Source organism: Phyllopteryx taeniolatus, chromosome 21 (genome assembly GCF_024500385.1).
Source record: "Phyllopteryx taeniolatus isolate TA_2022b chromosome 21, UOR_Ptae_1.2, whole genome shotgun sequence".
Lineage (NCBI taxonomy): Eukaryota > Metazoa > Chordata > Actinopteri > Syngnathiformes > Syngnathidae > Phyllopteryx > Phyllopteryx taeniolatus.
The window spans coordinates 9845504-9865360 of record NC_084522.1 but is presented as its reverse complement, the minus strand read 5'-3'; the positions used below and the strand labels follow the sequence as shown (position 1 = coordinate 9865360).

General features: G+C 43.1%; 2 protein-coding genes across 4 annotated transcripts in view; one reads left to right on the top strand and one right to left on the bottom strand.

Moving 5' to 3' along the window:
* The first annotated feature begins 1418 nt into the window (after window positions 1–1418).
* LOC133471366 (polypeptide N-acetylgalactosaminyltransferase 15-like) lies at window positions 1419–8882 on the top strand. Of its 3 annotated transcripts, XM_061760830.1 has the most exons (10): window positions 1422–1996; window positions 2079–2245; window positions 2338–2542; window positions 4589–4756; window positions 4900–5017; window positions 5406–5603; window positions 5687–5818; window positions 7013–7114; window positions 7190–7327; window positions 7573–8882. In XM_061760830.1, the coding sequence occupies exons 1-10, from the start codon at window positions 1590–1592 to the stop codon at window positions 7756–7758; spliced, it is 1821 nt and encodes a 606-aa protein (XP_061616814.1). In that variant the 5' UTR covers window positions 1422–1589; the 3' UTR covers window positions 7759–8882. The 3 variants fall into 3 exon arrangements, with proteins under 3 accessions (XP_061616813.1, XP_061616812.1, XP_061616814.1); XM_061760829.1 differs by having other exon boundaries at window positions 1419–1996; window positions 2121–2245; window positions 7013–7327; XM_061760828.1 differs by having other exon boundaries at window positions 1420–1996; window positions 7013–7327.
* Window positions 8883–11541: 2659 nt separating this feature from the next.
* kcnh8 (potassium voltage-gated channel, subfamily H (eag-related), member 8) overlaps window positions 11542–19857 on the bottom strand; it is a 41262-nt gene continuing 32946 nt past the window's right edge. Inside the window, exons 12-16 of the mRNA XM_061759765.1 lie at window positions 19016–19054; window positions 17342–17604; window positions 15183–15301; window positions 14939–15018; window positions 11542–13507 (exon numbers count right to left, since the gene is read on the bottom strand). Of these exons, the coding sequence (XP_061615749.1) occupies window positions 12992–13507; window positions 14939–15018; window positions 15183–15301; window positions 17342–17604; window positions 19016–19054 (1017 nt within the window). The 3' untranslated portion in view covers window positions 11542–12991. The remainder of the gene's footprint in view (window positions 13508–14938; window positions 15019–15182; window positions 15302–17341; window positions 17605–19015; window positions 19055–19857) is intronic.

The following is a 19857-nucleotide window of genomic DNA, read 5'->3' as shown; positions in this document are numbered from 1 at the left end:
TTCAGAAAAAATGCTGTATGAGTTATTTTTAAAAAACAGAAAAAAAAAACGTCCAGTCTTTCAATGTGTGTCCACTAAGAGGTTAAAAATAAAAATAAGAATTAAAAAAGAAAAAACATCAAAATATATTTAGGACTGCCACTAGGCAGTGCTATAAACATATAAATCAGCAACTTCAGGGAAAAAACCCCCCCAGATTTTTCCTGGTCTTTATCCTCTATCCAGATGAACTCCCAAACTGCCAAGCTTGAGCCATGAGATCCAAGCTGGACTCGATGTTTTCCGGAACTGACAGATGGCCTGCAGCCCTTCAGCATTGCGACCACCAAAACTAAAAGACTGTCATGCACTCGTGTGGCTCGATGCTGGCAAAAATACTCGGATGTTGTCATTGTTCAGTAATGTTAACTCTTTTAAAGACAGGGTTGTAAAACTTGTCCTCCCCCAAAAATTATTCACGGTGTTCTGCTATTCCATTCAGCCATTTAATACTCTGCTTGTCCTCATTTAGGGTCACAGTTGAGATGAGGCCTATCTCAGCTGAAGGTGTGCAAAAGACTGATCGCCAGCCAATCAACAGCACAAATAAACAAACAAACAAAAAGCATTCACTCTTACTTACTCTTATTTTATTCATTTTAAATAAATGCATCAACAGGAGTGTTTCCTAAAAAAAAAAAAAAAAAAAAAAAAAAAGATTAAAATCATAGATCATCATTTCGGAATTAACCACATATTAGTTCTTTACAAAAATCATAAACTGATAATAAAACTTTATGAAATGTAAATACACAATAAGTGAATGTGTTTGTTGCATTATATGTATACAGCATGTGGAAAACCACATTCCATGTTGACCTGATGACAAATCGCTTCATGTGACAAACCCGATAAGTGAATGTTCCAGAGAAAAAAAAGTCCAAAATTAGAAATATGAAACTGTTTAAAGGTCACTGTTTTTTTATGTGTTGAAAAGTGTAATTAACTATTAGTCTAAGCTTTTCAAAATCACAGACAAACTAATAGATCGCACCACAAGGATATTTGGAAAAAATACGTCACGTTTGAGACGACCGCAACCGTCGGCTTGCGAAGGAGGCAGTGATATGAGAAAAAAAATCAATCTGAGATTTTGCAGCTCCTTTTCAAACGTAACCAACATTGCAATCATGTCACTTTCCAAAAGCAACTAATTTCACGACACATTTTCTTCCAGTAGTCGCAATTGCATACATTTTGAAATGAAATGATGTCATTTACGAGTCCCCAAACACATCTCATCTTGTATTGTTACTTCGAGATTTGTTGCCAGTGAGCAGCAGGTGGATTGTGCACATGTGGAATGTGGTTTTTTTTGTTGGTGTTTTTGTTTTTTGGTTTTTTGTTTTTTTTGGGGGGGATGCAGGCTTTAGGACCTTGGGGCGACCAAGTCCACTGTTGTGGAGTTTTTGGGGCTCTTGGCAACCTGCTTCTCGGATCTCATGGAGACAAATCTGCTTGTTTGCGTGTATGGTGCAGCCGATGACGTATTAACGGGCATTATGGAAGTCAGGAGAGAACTGGGCTAAGTTTTGGTGCCTTCCTCCAAAATGGGGAAGTGGGGCGTGCACAGGAGGATGCTGTGTTTGTGGTTGTCGCTCCTCGGATTCGCCTTGCTTCTGCTGATCGTTTCTGATCTTTTCCACCGAGGGCAATATCACTCTTACCAGAAGGTTGGCACCCGACGCGACCCCCTCCAGCGGAGCCAGGCCCCACCGGACGACTTGGAGCTCATCGGAGACGCAGCGTCCGAGCTCTTGCCCGAACTCGTCCCCATCAACTCGCTTAAAGAGGACCAGCTTTTGTTCGTGGCGTCCACGCGGGGCGCGCGGGACCCCCCGCACAAGAAGTGGAACTACAAGGTGCTCTTGCCCGCGGCGAGGAAGGAACTTGCGGGAGAAGGAGCGCGGGATCGACGAGGCAGCCACGCGTCACCGCCCGAGGCGCGACATCCCAAGTGAGTGAGCGAGCGAGCGAGCGCGACCGAACACACTTTGACCGATCAATTGCGCAGTGCGAAATGCATTCGTTCGCGACAGGTGCCTCGGCGAGCAGTACAGCGAATCTCTGCCTTCTGCCAGCGTGCTCATCTGCTTTCACAACGAAGCCTGGGCCGCTCTTTTACGCACACTGCACAGCGTCTTGAACGCAACACCCAGATCCTTCTTAGCGGAGCTTCTCCTCGTGGACGACCTCAGCACGCACGGTACGCCTACTACTGCACCCGTATGTATGTACGTGCGCTCGTCCTCTACAGTAGCTCGCCATCCACCTCCAAGTCTCGGTCCCCCTTTCCAGATCACTTGCAGACTACGCTCAGTGAATATGTGTCCCACCTGGACGGGGTGCGTTTGATTCGCAGCACCGAGCGCCTCGGGGTCGCAGGGTGCCGTAACCTGGCTGCATCCCGAGCTTCGGGGGAGGTGCTGGTGTTCGTGGAGCCGCGCTGTGAATGCCGCGACGGCTGGCTGGAACCGCTCCTGCAGAGGCTGGCCCAGGACAGGCGAGCGCAATCTTCCCCCTGTATCATCGCGTTTCCTTCAGCTTTAACAACAAAACCTTTGAACGTTGATTCCATTTGTCCTCACTATTGAGACAATTCAGTGCAATAGTAGAAGGACGAAATAAGGTGCGCTCTACTAGAACAACTATACTAATGATGTTTCTTCAACTACTATGTGACTTTCTGGCGCAACTAGACAAGGGCGCACGAGTACAACAACGACTAGGATGCACAAGTAGAATGACTACATCTTACGTTTGAGGGAAAACTGCACTAGTTTGCAGCTACATGCTACGAGTCGTACTAGTGACATGATTCTACTACTTCTACTTAGTACTAGTAACTTGCATATGTCAACTCACGCACATTTGATCCTCACTAGCACCGTAGTTGGTCTACTAGTGTGCCCTCGTCGTTCTACTAGTGCGGCCTTGCCATTCTACTAGTGGGCAGAAAGGTCATAAAGTAGTGAGAGGCAGTAGTGGGAAAAAAAACGGTAAGACAGTTGTTTTACTAGTGAGCCCTTATCGCATCGTCTATGTGCTAGTATGCGCGTCCTCCTCACTCGTAAGACTATTCAGTGCACTAGTATAAATATTGTCTTACGAGTGATGATTTTTTCCACTACTGTATGACATTTCAGTGCACTAGTAGAATGATTAGGGCGCACCAGCAGAACAACTACATGTTACTAGTCAGGCAAAACTACAGTTTGTGCTCCTAGTAATAGGCGTGACATTACACTGCAAACACTCAAAATGTTACCAATAATATTTGCCTTATTTATTTTATTGATTTGCTTTTTCTATTTATTTGCTTATTTATTTGCCTCTAGTCCAAACTAATCCGATTACACTTAAAATAAGACTAATAACTTGCTTTTAGACCATTTTCACACTTGAAATAAGCAGAGAAATTTGTCATTGTAAAAAGAAAAACAAAACGGACTCCACTGACAGTTTTTTTTGTTCTAATTATTATTATTATTCATTCATCATCCGTTCCGCTTCGCCTCACAAGGGTCGCGGGAGTGCTGGAGCCTATCCCAGCTATCATCGGGCAGGCGGCGGGGTACACCCTGAACTGGTCCCCAGCCAATCGCAAGACACATGGAAACAAACCACCATTCGCACTCACATTCACACCTGGGGGCTATTTAGAGACTTCAATTAACCTACCATGCATGTTTTTGGGGGGACGTGGGAGGAAACCGGAGTGCCCGGAGAAAACCCACGCAGGGTTGAACCCCGGTCCTCAGAACTGTGAGGCGGATGTGCTAACCAGTTGTCCACCGTGCCGCTGTTCTAATTATTTCAAGGAAAAATGAGCTTGAAACAGGGGAAAATGGTCTAAAAGCAAAGTTACTTTTTAGGTGATGAGTCTTAATGGAAGTGTAATCACATTAGTTTTTAGTCGAAATAAGACAAATATTGTTGGTAAGACTTTTGAGTTGTTGCAGTGTATTAGAAGCTAGCATTGACGAGTCGTGCTAATAGTGTGCAGATTTCAACTGGTACACATTTTTGCCTCACTAGTAATATGCAGTTGTTCTACTAGTGCGCCTTAGTCGTTTTATTAGTGCACAGAATTGTCATCGAATAGTGGGAGGCACTAGTGGAAAAAATGTCACAGGTAAGATATTCTTGTAGTTCTATTAGTGTGTCCTAGTCGTTCTACTGCGGTAAATAGTTTTACGAGCGATGACAAAGCGTGTAGTAGTACGTGGACGGTTCAGTGCACTAGTAGGATATTAAATAAATGCTTAAAGGGCTTTCTTTAGTAGACTCTCCTGAGCTGTCCCTTTTAGTGGCGCTACTCGGTCTCTCGCAGTGCCGCTCCAATTAGAAGTCCAATTAGGCGGCGCTCTTTGGTCTGCAAGTGGTCACATGATAGCGTGCGTTTCTGTTTTGCTCTCTGTCAATTCTTAGATTAGACCACATGATGGGAAAATTCCAAACACATGCTAACCAGAGCCGTGACTAATAAAAGACGTGACGGTTTTAGACACAGGCGCACATGTCACGGATGTGGCGTTCCTTTGTGCAGGACCAGAGTAGTTTCCCCCATTGTGGATGTGATCCACTGGCAGACATTCGAGTACAACGTCACCCAGTGGCCAGTGTGGGGAGTTTTCAACTGGAATCTGGACTTTTCCTGGGAGGCCAAACCGCAACTTCTGGACGAGGACTCAGACTTGGCGATCGAACCTGCACTGTGAGTTTATGACCTTTTTGTGCCATGACTACAGCCCGAAGTTGAACCTCCGCTGTGCAGCCATTTTAACACCGTAGCGGAATGTTTTTCTCAATTCTCTGTGCTGTGATTACTTCCTCCTGTTTTGCTTTTGACTGCAATAGGAGTCCAGCTTTAGGAGGTGGAGTTCTGGCCATTGACAGACATTTCTTCCACAATGTGGGAGCCTTTGATCCTGGTATTCTACTGTGGGGAGGGGAACTAATTGAGCTGTCCATCAGGGTAAAGGAAGTATTATTAGTTTTTGTTTTAAATCCAGCTCAATCAATATATCCTCATGATGAAATATGATACATATTGTAATCCGCAAAGTTGTTTTTTTTTTTAGTGTGCTTGGGTGATCCAGTTGCCTTTTGCCAACTTGTGTGGGAATGTTGTGCTCAAGTAATGGTCTAGGAATGTTTTGCTTTCCACCAACGATCAACGTAACAAGAAAATATTACTCGACCATTAGAGCCCATTTTGGGGAAATGTGGCTCGTGATGAATTAAGTATGACATTTTGCAGCATGTAGAAGCAAAAGAACACTTTTCACATTCTGTCACGTGCTTTTGAGAATAGAACGAGAAAATGAAACCTAATCCTGCTGTTACTGCTGATGCTCTCCAAGGTGTGGTTGTGCGGGGGCTCCATGGAGGTGGTTCCCTGCTCTCGCGTGGCCCACCTAGACCACCACCCCCGCCTCCCATCCCGCTTCCAAGACCAGGAGCAGCTTGAGAGGAACAAGATCCGCATAGCTGAGACGTGGATGGATACATACCGCAAAATCTTCTACAGGCGGGACACGCTGGCTCATTTTATTAGGCAGGTGTGTGTGTCAAGTGATATTGTTGAAAGTCAGAGAGAGTGCACCCGTATAAAACGTACAAATATGTGCTTTATTACATGCAGTCTGAGACGCCCAATATTACAGAGCGCCTGCAGCTGAAGAAGACTTTGGGCTGTAGGGACTTCCATTGGTACCTGACGAAAATCCATCCCCAACTTTACGTTCCACAGGACAGATCAGGACTCTCAGGCGAGGTAGCATGGACGCACACGCACACGCACACAAATTGTCCATATGTGGAACTACGGTGCTGCCGCCCGGCTGCGATGATATGTAATTGTTAATTTAATGATTATAAATGTCACAAATATATATTTAAATATTTGATCATCACAGTACAGTGTTACATACATTCGTAGCTATAAACCCTCAAGCAAACATGAGCAAAATACACGTTGGCTCGATGTTTACTTCCTGTCAAATCGAAATATGTCAGGAAAAAACATTTCTAATCATGAGATTGGAAATAACACACATTGTTTTTGGCTCCTCTTTGTTTCCCAAATACATAACACCCACTCATATATTAAAAAAATATATCAAAATCTTTCAAGTCCAAATAAAGTCATTTTTCTGTCTTAATCCCATGAGATCTGGTTTTCAATGTAAAAACGGTGAGTAGCAAATGAGTGAGGCATTGTCAACAATCGCTCCACTTTGCCACATTCAATATGGCGGAACCATCGCCATATGACTCAGCGCTCAAGGTGGGGTATGTTTATATATGATGTCTGTTTGTGGTAGCGCAGCTAACTCACGCAAGTGCAGACACTGAGTGCAAACTGGCTAATGGGCAAATAAATGTAACTGAGCAAGACTGTATGACTTAATCGATGACTTGCTTAATCCAAGCAATGACCTGACTTGACTTGCTTGAAGTTTAGCAGGGATTCAACTTGACCTACTTGAATAGTATTTTAGGACTTACTTGAAATGTGACGGTTCAAACTTCAGACTTACCTATGACTTGCACATAAGGTATATCACAAAAGTTAGTACACTCACATTTTGGGAAATATTTCTTATATGTTTGATATGGGACAACACTGAAAAAAACTTTGCCACAATGTAAAGTAGTCAGTGTAAGAGTGTCATCATGGAGAAGTGGAAGAGGATTCCAATAGCAACATGCCCGAGAGGATTCAATAGTGTCCCTTTGGCCCAATTTGGGCATTTTCGCTTTGGGGGTTCACTCACTTTTGTTGTGAGTAGTTTTGACATGAATGCATGTGTTTTGAGTTCTTTTGAGGGGATACGAAATGTACACAATTATACAAGCTGTACACTGTGTTGTCAGAAAATGACTGGAAAACTGTAAGGGGTGTCTCATTTTTGTGAGAGACTGTATGTGACTTACTCCCAACTCTGGTGTTTACGTCTCTTTAAAGCTGTACAACGTCGTAGTTGGTGGCTGTGTCGACCACCTCCCGGGTCAAGGGGTGCCTGTTGGATCCATGATCCTCGCGCCATGCAGCGGCACGGGCAGTCAGGTAACCATGACAACGGTCTTTTCAAGCTCTGAACGAAAGAGGCCGGGCACAAAGATTACCCAGAGGTCATTGCAGCACTGCGATCTCAACTCTGACGGGGAAGTGAGATGGGGTCCCGCGGGGGCTTTGTGTTTGGACGCCGTCGGCGAGCGGGTAGTCCTCTCTGAGTGTCAGAAACCGATCAGTGACAGGCTCCAGTGGACGTTCATAAAGGTAAAGCAGCGACGTATTGACGTGGATCAATTCAGGTCAAACATTCTTGACCTTTTTTTGTTTATTTAAAAAAAATAAAAAATGCTCATAACATGAGGTTCCATAAATCCATAATACAAATATAGGTACATATTTACAGAATGCAAAGAAAAAAAAGCCACCACACGACACATTTGTATATTGATTTATCTTACTGTAACCTCTTGAGATCACTTTCAAGTCTGCAAGGTTGTGTTCCTTTCCAGCTGAGTGGCCAGCTGCTCCATCGACTGTCCCAGTTGTGTATGGAGGCTGTGAAGGACGGACGCCCCCCACGGAGCTCCCCGTCAAATGAAGTCGGCGCCCGCTCGGGTGCGGGAGAACTCATCCTGCGACCCTGTAGGCGTCATCCCACACAGCAGTGGCGCTTTGAGCAGCTAGTGTCACCTTAATTAGCGTGACAAAGAGCAATTATGGACTCACAACATGTCAATGCCAAATATTATTATGACTGCATAGTGGCTCACTGTGTTAATTGCGGAGAATCTATACAGCATGTTGAAAAGAGTTGTTGAACACATCCGTTGTACATTTAATTAATCAATCAGCTGCCCCCTGGATCTTAATTCTACATCTTAGGCACGGTGGGATACATTCGGTGTGGTTCACTAATGTTCTTCTGGATTTATTACCCACTGACACACTCCAAACATCAGAAGCGTGGAGGCTATTTTTGTTACTTTTTAATAAAAAAAAAAAATATATATTTACTGATGTTATGGAAAAAAGGTTACATTATTTTTTTTCTTCCATAAAATGTTATAATAATGCATCATTTTTGATTATAATTCCTTCTGGTAAAACGTTTTCAATATTTGTTCCTGTTTTAAGGATTTCCGGTTGTATCCCTATAATTTAATAAACTTGTTAAAGACTATATTATCTCACACCCAAAGAACATGATTGTTCATAAATTCAAGAAGTAGAAAGTCCGTGTTTACGTCCTTAACTCCAAGTCGACATTGTACATGGACTTTTTTTTGTTTTGTTTAGCTAATGTTAGCATTGAATGAGAACATGGCGGACTTTCACTTAGCAACACGATGCAGTTAGTAAGCTGACTACGTACTGTTGAACAAATACATTTCAAATTTCTGAAAGGGTTTTTATGTCAATTGATATTTGACTACGACAGAGTGGACATGTTTAGTATGACAACATTCAACTTCACACATAATATGATGAAAAGTAGGACAAGTGGAAACATTTATTCTGTAACGACACACCGTTTCAGCCTCCACTGAAGAAACAAATTGCTTGTAGAAATGTCACTGAAAACATCAGTGGGTTTCCTAATTAAACTCTTCGGTCTTATTGTAAGTGGACAAACATTTACACTCGCAGTACAACGATAAGTCTCTTAAAATGTGTTTCCTTCATTTTGTACATTTTTTTCCCCCCATTGTGTGTAGGTGACTTTGGCACGTCGCACACACTGCTCCGCTAACTACAGTGTATGTACCGAGTGGCTAAATGATATTAAATTGACAAAAATAAATAAAAAAAAATTACAGGGTTTTATTGTCCTTTTTAGGGATGAAAATGAGCCATTCTGATCATGAATATTCTATTTTCATAATCATATTGAACATTTTGCATATGTCCCTGAAATTGAAACTGCCGCAGTGTCATTATGGGTAATAACTGCTACATTTTCTTGACGATTGGGTAATTCTGACTTGGTAACCAAAGGCAATTTCTCAGGATTTTGACCCAAGCTACATTTCCTTTCACCAGCAGCTGTGGGCAGCAGAGGGAGCACTATGTCTTGATATTCTCTCCATTTGTTGAACCCACGTGTGTCCTGAGCTGTAATGTAATAAAGTGGACCTCCTTGAATAAGTTTCACCTTCAATTTGTTTCTCTGCAAGGTTCCTGCATTACGGATCAGTTTCATAGTTAGCGCTTGAACAATTTTCATCCGAAGCTTCCATGTGACAGTGATCCTGCCTATAATGACATTAGAATCTAGTAAACAGTGTCATGTGACTAGAAAAAGTCAAATAGGGATTTCTAAGAGGTCGGGGACATTGTGGCAATGGGAGAAGACCCTGACACTGTCTGAGGGGGAGTGAAGCTCCCCCTTGGCTGGAGATCGAATTGTTGCTTTCACTGTGTCACAATTCAAAGGCTCTTGGCGCACGTAGGCCTGGCGAGTACAGTAGGCTGTCTGCAGCTCGGAGGCAAGGAGGTCAAAGACTCAGGCACTTAACGTGATCGTGATTAATACTGTACAGTAGAGTGCAATCGCTCCCCCGAGTTACATAACTATATGAGCTGTGGGGATGCTGTCGAAGATGCTCTGTTACTGATTTGGGTCCTCGAGGGGTCATAGAGAAATATTGTAGTGTAGATTATGGAACTCTGACGAAGAATTGTTGGTTATCAATAGGTTCAAACACCAACTGGCCACAACATTAGGTACATCTGGGGGGGGGGGGGGGGTAGAGTGAGTTTGGGACAGAGAGAGAGAGAGAGCACATTTAAAGGCACAGCAAATCTACAGTGTGTGTTTGTGTGTGTGTGAGACTTTTGGCTTGATTACACCTAAAAAAAACCAGTAACCAGCTTTACATTATCTTCTATTATGTTTTAATAATAATAATAATATCAATGATGTAATTGATTAATTGGCGTTGACTCGACTTTCATCACATCATAGTCGACTGCAGAAAAATCTTTCGTCTTTCAGCCCCTGACATGCAATTGTAGGCAATTAAACCATACAGTAAACTACTGCGCTGCACTAGTAGCAACACTACAAGGCCCAACTATGTAACACACTAGTAGTCTTCGAGACCCTGCTAGCAGCACCAAAATGCTTGCTAGTGGTCATGCCTTACTAGTAACATGTAGTTGTCCTACTAGTGTGCAGAAATGTCATACAGTCGTGGAAAAAAAAACGTTATTAGTAAAACACAGTTGTTCTACTAGTGTGCCTTTTTGGTAAGCCGTTTGATATTTATTCAGTATTACTGATATTCAGCTTAAGGTCCATGTACTAGGACCTTATACAGTGTGGTACAAGTACATAAACCTGCAGGTGAATATCAAGAATATCGAATAAATGCGCAAACCGCTTTCCGTTCAACTGCTTTTCGCTGAAATACGCAGATTAATACACAATTTAGGATCATTTCATTGTGGTGATCTTGCTATCCAGCGGCAAAAAAAGAACAGGTCAGTTCCCGTTGGAGGAGAAGCAGACGTGATCATTCGGCAGATGCGCCAGTGTCTTCACTTGACGGGACGGAGAGGGGAGGCCACCGTGAATCTCCGACTTCTGACGTAGCCATTGTGCTGCCACCATTGGCGGCAGGGCAGCTTGTGCCACAGCGCCCATGGGAGCAACTCAGACGAATTTATCAAACACGCAAATGTCGTGTGAGCCCCAAAGCAACGTCCACTTTCTCTCCTTTGTCTACAGTGCAAACACAGCAGCTGGCATCTCGCACTCAAACTGGAAAACACTTACTTAATTGATTTGAGCTGACCACACAACCAATAGACAAGCATATAAATCTATGAGGTTCCAAATAGGCCAAAAATTAAATTTATCTCTCACACTCACCAAAAACCTCTCACACACAATAAAACCTCACACTCACTTAAAAACCTCCTATGCCCATCTAGAACCTCTCATACACCAAAAAAAAAAACACTCATATATCAAATAATCTCTCTAAAAAAAAAAACACTCACACTCATCCAAAAAACCCTCACACATTGAATAGCCTCTCATGCAAATACCCCCCCAAAACTCTCCAACAATAAAAAAAAAACTTTCCCACTCACCCCAAAAATATCCCACTGGGTAAAAAAAAACAAAGCAAAATGTTACTGCATAAATATGGATAACAGGATAACAATGATGCACGGTGTGGTAGTTGAACCTTAGTCATCAAACAAATCCATCTGGGAAGAATCTGATAGAAAGTGCTTGGAAGGGGATTCTGTCTTTTAAATCCCACAGTGCTCTCAAATGAAGGAAATGTTGTCCAGATGAAATTCCATGCAGTGGAGAAAACACGCTAAAGTGTGCACTTTTGATGAATATTTTTGTAACGCCGAATAATAATACTAAAAAAACAATAGACTTTGACATAACGGTCATATTTGTCATTTATTAGCATAACAATTCTTGTATACCTAATATCAAAATCGGAAGGGAGGGTAAACAATTAATTCCAGTACATTCCATGTGCAGATTATCTTAATCCAACCAACTGTACATTAATGCAAAACATCAGTAGATCTGCTGGGATGAGAGTCAGGACCTTTTCCTGTTTCGGACCCTGCTGGTGCCGCGAAACACAGCTGGCACTACCTCGTATACAGAACCGCGATCCTAAAACCTTGCATTCTTTGCGGTAAAAAAATACACATTTTGTTTCGATACATTCATATAAATATAAAAGCCTTAAAAGTCTTAAATATTGTGCATTTATATGGGAATATTGCCTTCGCTCTTCACCTGTGAAAAATTGAATCTCGCACCCTTGATCAGAATCAGGGAAATGGCCTACAACATGGACCAGGAATCAATTTATTATCAGTCTGCTCCAAGCCACTTTACAACAAGGATGCATCTGAATACTTTATGCCTTAAATTACCTGGCTGTTTCAGAGTGAAACCACATCCAATAAATATGCATCAGTAAATGTCAAGGTTGGTGCTTCATTTAACTGGAAGGATAAATGGCGTGCTGGATTTCCACAAAGAGACATGCGGCATGTTAATGTGCATCTACAGGAACTACTCAAAAAGTGCTCGGACAAGCATGCGGAGAGAAGGAAGGAAGGAAGGAAGGAAGGAAGGAAGGAAGGAAGGCAGGAAGGAAGGAAGGAAGGCAGTGATGGTAAAGTGGGGTAATATCAGATAAGAGCCAGAGAGTGTGACAGACGACAGCACGGCCCGAGTTGCTCGAGGCCGACCGTGGCCGGCACCCCCAACCCTTCTCCAACCCACGACCCAACTCCCCCTTCCCTGAGGACCAGTGGTAAAGGGCACGATATGTCCAGCCTCTTGTTCCTCACACCATTGGATAACCACGACCAATCAGGGGTGGCGCTTGGAAAAGAGAACCGCAAAAGCCGAGTAAGAACAGGAGGGCTGGGCAAACAAAGGGTTGGGCGGAGATGGCTGTCGTCACCGAAGCCCACCTCCACGACAAAAGACTTCTCATCCTGTGAATGGCTCCTTGTTTTTTCATATCCTTTGGGAACTTACCTGTATCATTTTGGCCCTGAAAAAGCTACAAACCCTTGAAGTCCAAAAATAAATCCCATGCGTACAGTACTAGAAATTGGACTTTTAATAAGATAAAGACTTACTGTGTGTCTATTGCTTTTAAAAATTGCTAAGGTGCCTCAGGGGTAGTTGGGTGGCAGAAGGGAGGGATGGGTTTGGCTGTTTGCCAGAAACCTTTAAACCCTGTCTTGATAACTACCAAAATGCTATAAGGTAACGCTAACACATCTAATTTGTTGTCATGCAATTGATTTTCATTGCGTGTCTCTGAAGCAAGAGTGATCTTGCATCCCTGCAAATATCATCCAATGATGTGATCATTCCCCAAAAAGGTCTATAGAAAAAAAGGCAAGCAGACTTCAGATGCAGGCCTACTACAAAGTTTGGTTCTGGTAGGTCTCCACAAGTCCACACTGAGGGGAGCACCCGGAGCTCCGATGAGGGCTTGCGTCATTCCCGTCCTGCGGAGGTGACCTTGACCTGATGGAGGTAGAAAACCCGTCCTTACATTGGTAAGTCTCTGGTGAGCTCTGGGGCGAGGAAGTCAGGCGAACCTCAGCGATGATGGAGGAGGAGGGTTGCGTTTGAAAGGGGAGGGTGGCGTACCCGAGCTGAAGGTCCCGGGGTCTATGCGCATGGGAGTCCACGTGCTGCGAGGGGGTCATGGACCGAGAGGGGGGCAGCGACATGGGTGTGTCCGTCCAGATGGAGGGAGTCCGACACGTGGGTGGGGAAGGGCAGCACCGAGGCGGGTTAGCGTGGGGTGGGGAGCGATGTGTGGGGCACACCACTGTTGTTTGGGGCCCGGATAACATTAGGGTCTCCATGAGCTGGGCCATCCTCTTCATCACCTGGCCAAGGTCTGCTACTTCCCTGCCCAGGCTCAGCACCTGTGAATTGAAAGGAAGGACATGTATTTAATCACGCGATCAAACATTAGATTGTCCGCCCGTTCATCAGTCGATCCATCTGTCCATCCAACCATCAACTTGTCCGTCCATCCATCCGCCTTTCTGCTAGCAAGCTAGCTACCCAACATGAGTCAATTTTGAAAACTATTAGGCATCAAAATACCACTATCCCATCCTCTTTTTTTTTTTAATGAAACAAGCTAGTTACTAATTACATTAATGATATGTGTGTGGGGAGTGGGGAATTGCCTCGCCCCCAACATGTCGACAGAGGGCCATGAAACCATGCCAACGTGCCATCTGCCTCTGCCAGTGGGAGCACTCATTGCCATTCATCAGGGCAATCATGCACAGCGGCAACCAGGAAGGGAACACCAGGCCCTCCCAGCAGTACCCACCACTGCAGGTGGGAGGTCAGGCGGTCAAGAGATGACCACTTTTTGTGAACGACACTCACCGGCTGAAACATTAAGCACATAAGTATAATGTTACTCTGCCCTTACAAAGATACAATTGCTCAGTCGCCAGAAAGGCCCCCAGAAAGGGAATCATTGAACAACGTGTTCAATATCTTTCGGTGCTAACGCTCTCTCCTGGTCTGATCGAAGTGGCTGAAAAAAAGCGCCATCCCAACTCGGGCTTTGATAAATATAGAAATGGTGAGAGCGGCAGTCCAATCGGACACGCCGTCAATACGGTGGCAGTTCTTCTTCGAGAGGAATTGTAGGAGCTGGTCAGCCATGCAGCTGCAAGCAAAAACACAATCATATGAGTCACACCATGAGGTACACCTGAGCATTCTAATGGGGTCGATTACAATGCTCCTTTTTGACACAGAGAGGTATTCTTTTCAAGAGTTTGGGTAGTCGGGGGCCATCAAGGCTTTCTCTGCTGGCATTTACATCTACATTTACAGCCCAAATTATAATATCTGTTTCATGAAATTATAATCAATTTATTCTCAAAAGTCAATTTTCTGCATTTCCTAGCATTTCTCGGGGCTGCACTGCTTCCCGTTTTCTATGTGCCATATAGTCAATGTGTGTCTTCAGCAACATTTTTTCAAGGTCCACCTCAGGTCATTTGTTGCTTTGCAAGCCTATTCTCATCATTACTGTGCAATTATTCAAGCTGCTATTGACCCGGCCCCTCTGAGGACTCCCAAATGATGTTGTTGTTTTTTATTACGCAGTACACAGGTCACCATATTAGGCCTTGCATACGCTTTATTAATGCCTTAGTTATAACCCTCCAGAATGAACCTTCAGAGAGATGTATTGTAAAAGAGGAAGTGTATTGATGTCAGTGAAGATCCCAAAGCCCATCATGTTTACATCTTCTCTTTGTCTTTGTGCAACGCACACACAGACACACACGCACAGTCACACGCACACGCCTACACACACGTACCTGTTGGTTGAGGTGTCGGAGTTGTCCTCTGGTCTCCTCCGCTTTTGCCGCTAATTCCGCCGTGCTGATGTGTGGCATGGCTGTGACGAAAATAGGAACGCTACAAATCAGTCCCAGAAGGAAGTGCGGACGTGCATATTAAAAACAGCATCTGGCTTCGAGAGACGTCACATTAATCGTGACTGAACAGGACAAGGCAAGTAAGCATTTTCACTATATGAGATGCATTATGTGATGGGAGGACCTGTGGTGGATGCTGAGGCACTGGTGGGATCATTGTCATGGCAACCACAGTTGGAAGAGAAGCCACGGAAGGGTAAAGAACTTTCTGTCTCCCCATTTTCCTCTGTTCCGTCCACTATCCTGCATAGAGGAAATAATGTGTGAGCTTCTGGGCGCCAGCTCAGGCGTGAGCTGTCCAAAAGTGTCTTTGCTTTCATTTAAACAAGTGAAAACTATGACTTTTGGTTCAAGATGGTTCCTCATCTTGGGCAGAAGGGAAAGTCTCTTTGCCATTAAAACAATAGCGTCTCCTGTTACTCCTGTTCACAGTTGTACTTGAACGAATCTCATTTTGTCTATTGTTGTCTATTGACAGCACCCTCCTTTCCTTTTCTTTTCCTGTCCCTCAACAATGGGGGTCTATTACTTGATGATAAATTGCTGAGCACCGTCTCTAAACATGCTTGTCCCTCTTGGTTTGAAATAGTTGACATACCGACACATTATTACGCCGAGACGATCAAAAAGAAATTCTTTACAAAAAGCTAGGCCCACAAGTCTGTGGGATAGGTAACATTTTTTCCTTGCATTTTTGTAGTTGTTTAGTTAATTGGTCATTCGGCAAAAAATATGAAAACTACACCAATGATTTGGACAAAACCTTGTGGATAGGTGGTGCATGAGCCCATGAAGATTCCAATAAATTTAGGTGTAAAGCTAGACAAAAGATGTGCATCCATTATTGTCAATTTTTCTTGTTTGAGTCACGCAATAAACATTACAGTCCACCTCAGAATACGTGATCTGTTGGTTTGCAAAGCCCTATATTGAACTATGCTCATACCTGGACAATTGTCCAGAAATATCTATGATGACATCGCACCACATGATCTCTACGAATAGGCCATAAATCCCTTCAGTATATGTTCAGTAATGCTGTCCTTTCATCCCTTCCGAAGAGATTCAGTAAATTATCCACTAAGAAATAACAAATCAAATCAGCCGCTTTTGTCCTTCAGGTGCCTCGACGACCATAGTAACTGAATGCAATATTAAAACAACGGTCATTTCCTGTCAGGAAGCCTCTCTCCAATGTGTCGTTTTTGCATTCCAAAAGAGTGAAACCATTCTTGGTTGGGGTGTGCCGCTAACCTAAGGATACATATTTGGGTTTATAGAACAACACTCAGACCAGAGCTGTTCTTGCGAGCCTTGGTCCTCATGACTGTGTCTCTGGTCACTTTTCCTCTCTTTGTGGCTATCCGCTGAACTGATGAAGTCTGCTCAGGTGAGAGGCGAAACATCCTCCAAGACGACCAAAAAAAGCCCAGTTCCGATCAATTCAATGGCGTGAGAATACAATGACATGGATGCGTGGTGCCTTGACTTACGAGAGACCGGATGCACACGTTTACCGAGAAACGAGCCATCACTCGGACGATTTTTGCTTTAGATACAAGCAATAGATGACAGCGGCAAACTCAACTCAACTCAGTGCACAGGTTGTGAACATTGTGAACAAATCTTTGACAAAAAAAGACTTCAAGTTGTTTACTGCCACTTCAAGTTGTAATTTACTGCAAAACTAAATGTAAAACAAAGAAAATTACACGCAACAACAACCGTACAACTTTGCCTAAGACAACACTGCTAGTCAAATGACAACACACAATGCAAAACACCATTGACTGGAGAAGGAAACGCATTAATAGTTGCAGTGTAATAGCCCTCTAAGCAAAAGATATTTGAACACAACCGGTTAAGCAACACATGCAGACAGACAATAAAACAATACTTAAAGGCACATATTCTTTATCCTCTGGGGAAAATTTCTATTACTGCAGCTTTTGGAGTCATTTCGAGTGTGTCTCTGTCTGTATTAGACTCCACCCTGGTGTCCAAGGCGGGCACACAATGTGGGGCTGGAACAGATGAATGGCATTTCCATTCATATGAATGGGGAAAATGATTGGAGACACGAGTGTGGTCAAGGAATGAACAAAACTCCTCACAACGAAATACTCCAATGCTGAAAGAAAATATTTTGTTCAGATCCAGGGCTTAATGTTAAGTAAGTACAGTAAACCAAAAATACGTCTGTTTCCTACAAATTCTAGTGGGTTAGATGAGGTACTAAGTCCTACTAAAGTCTCATGAGAGCACATTCTAAAGGCAACTCACCTGGGGCTCAGGTTGGAAGGGTCCAAAGTAACCAGTGTAATATCCTGGCTCATCATGCCACATTTGTCAGAGCTCTGTCCTGTGCCTCCCTGATGGGGTGGGCCGACAGGAGACGACTCGCCGGCGCCCCTGAGGGTCACTGCTCTGTTCTGCGCCGATGACAGACAATCATCATCCTCCCTCTTGTCCTTGTCATGTCCCCCCTGGGCCGCGGCGAGAGGCGCGCAACCCTGAACAAGTCGGCCGTTCCTTTTCACACCTGACTGGGGAGTGGAGGGAAACAGTAAAGCACTGAATTGTTTACAGCGTAAAGTGTAAATCTTTTGTGGACAGTTGAAGGCAAGGCAAGGCAAATGTATTTACATAGCACATTTCATACACAAGGTAAATCAAAAAAAGACTTAAAAACATTTACGCTTGGGGCTGACTTCACTTCTGATGGCAAAAAACAAACAAACAAAAAACTGTATATTTTACAATACTGAATCATCTTTATTCAGCTGATTTCGAATATAATAATAATAACAATAATAATATGATCATATTAGAATAATATAATAATTCTTACTGCACAACATACCTTGTATGCTGTTATGAATAATACATTATCCACCCCTCCATGCATTTAATATAGTGCTTGTATGAAAAGCCATTTGAGCATTTATTCGATATTGTAGATATCAATCTGAAGGTCCGTGTACTAGGACACACATAATTCAGCACACTAATAAACAGCACAGAAAGTGCATAAAGTGTCTGGCTCTTCCACACAATACCGAGGTTCCTGATTGTTAAATGAATAAATTGTTCATTGTCATCTGAAACTGTAGCGAAACCAAAGCCCAAATTCTTGCACCGCTCACTGCCAGCAACCTCTCAAAATATCCACACTCTCTCCTTTATTCTCGCCAGTTCCCTCTCTTAGCGACTAGCCCCTTCTTCCATGACAATTGCGCCATGTTTTTGCGGTTGTAACACATTACAGTGTATTTTATATCAGAATTTCTCAAATCTGTCAACTGCCAATATAACGTGTCTGCAGGGCATGAATCGATTTTAACCACATAAATATGCATTATAGTAAACTCTTATTAGTGTGCAGAGGTGTACAGACGTGACCAAAAAAAGTGCTGATCAAAAGGTACGATAAAACTATGACATGACATTGCAACCAAGGTGAAAGTGCTGTCCTATGTTTTGTCTGCATTTGTACATTATGACGATGCGTATAACACTGTAATAGCAGCTATGGTAAAGGCTCAAATATCGATCGACCTGACTCTCTGAGGAAAAAGTACATACAAGCACAAAGTTCAACACTGCTGGATGGATTTTTTGGGTGTTAGAAAATCTGCTGATTATATTTGTGTGTTTGTGCAGCCTGACAACATGTGCAGTCGAACTGTTGGAGCCCAGTTTCAGTGAGTGCTAATTGACCCTACATCACAACAGCGAAGTCATTTTGCCCAGGCTGATGGAGTCCATCATCAGCAATTGATCAAGAATCAAATGTTTCATATCCTGTTTCGAGCTGACAAAAAAATTCCAGACTGCATACGCTGAGGATAATCTTTTGAATCACGGGACACAAAACTGAGGATATTGCTCTTAGATTGGAAATAATCAGTCAATGTCTGTGTGTTTATGTGTGAAAGATTGTTTGTGGTGTCGTACCTGAGGATCATGCGCTGCTGTGGACAGTCTGGCCTTCACCTGGAAGACAGCCAAAGAGGGAAAATGCCTTCAAAGGAGCAATCAACCAGTGTCTGCCTGCTCTCTTCTTTGGTTTAATCAATAAGCAAGCAACACTATCTGGACAAAAGGTCTCGGCACACACCTCTTATTAGTTAATTACCCCCCCCCCCCCCAAACAGATCCTCCCCTAAATCTCAATTCAATCCTCCAACTTTGTGGGAACACAAACCAACTCCTGCCTCCTCATTTAAACTTTGCTCAGTTGTCATACTTGACTTTCAGTGCAAAAGCTTCCTGTTATCCGTTTGTTAGTGTGTGAAAGTGGGCCAGTGTTGTGAGTGTACACAACACACTCTCGCCTGACCGCGATTACAGTAGCAAAACCTTCACGCGAGCCCCGACTCCCACCTGTCCATCATTCTCACACACTTACAGTGTGCCATTTATGGATCACAATATCATTATCCTATCCATATTCTTAGTTTTGATGTTCCTGATTACACATATTTAGTTGAAACAATCATATAAATGTGTTTAAATGATTGTGTCTGTGTTATTTTCAAAGTGCGGTATGCCTACTACTAGTCTTACGTGGGCTCCTTCTAATGATATGCAAAAGAATCGCAAAATGAAATGTTCAAACTTTGCATATTTGCTACAGTGGATTAAACATTTTTTTAAAATCCAATACAGTACATTTGTTTAGTACAGTTCAGTGGCATTTCACTTTTAATTACAATACTCTAGTATTTAATTTTTTAGAATTGTTTGTTTTCAAACATCTATTTAATTTTTACACAATACATTTTAATATAATCATT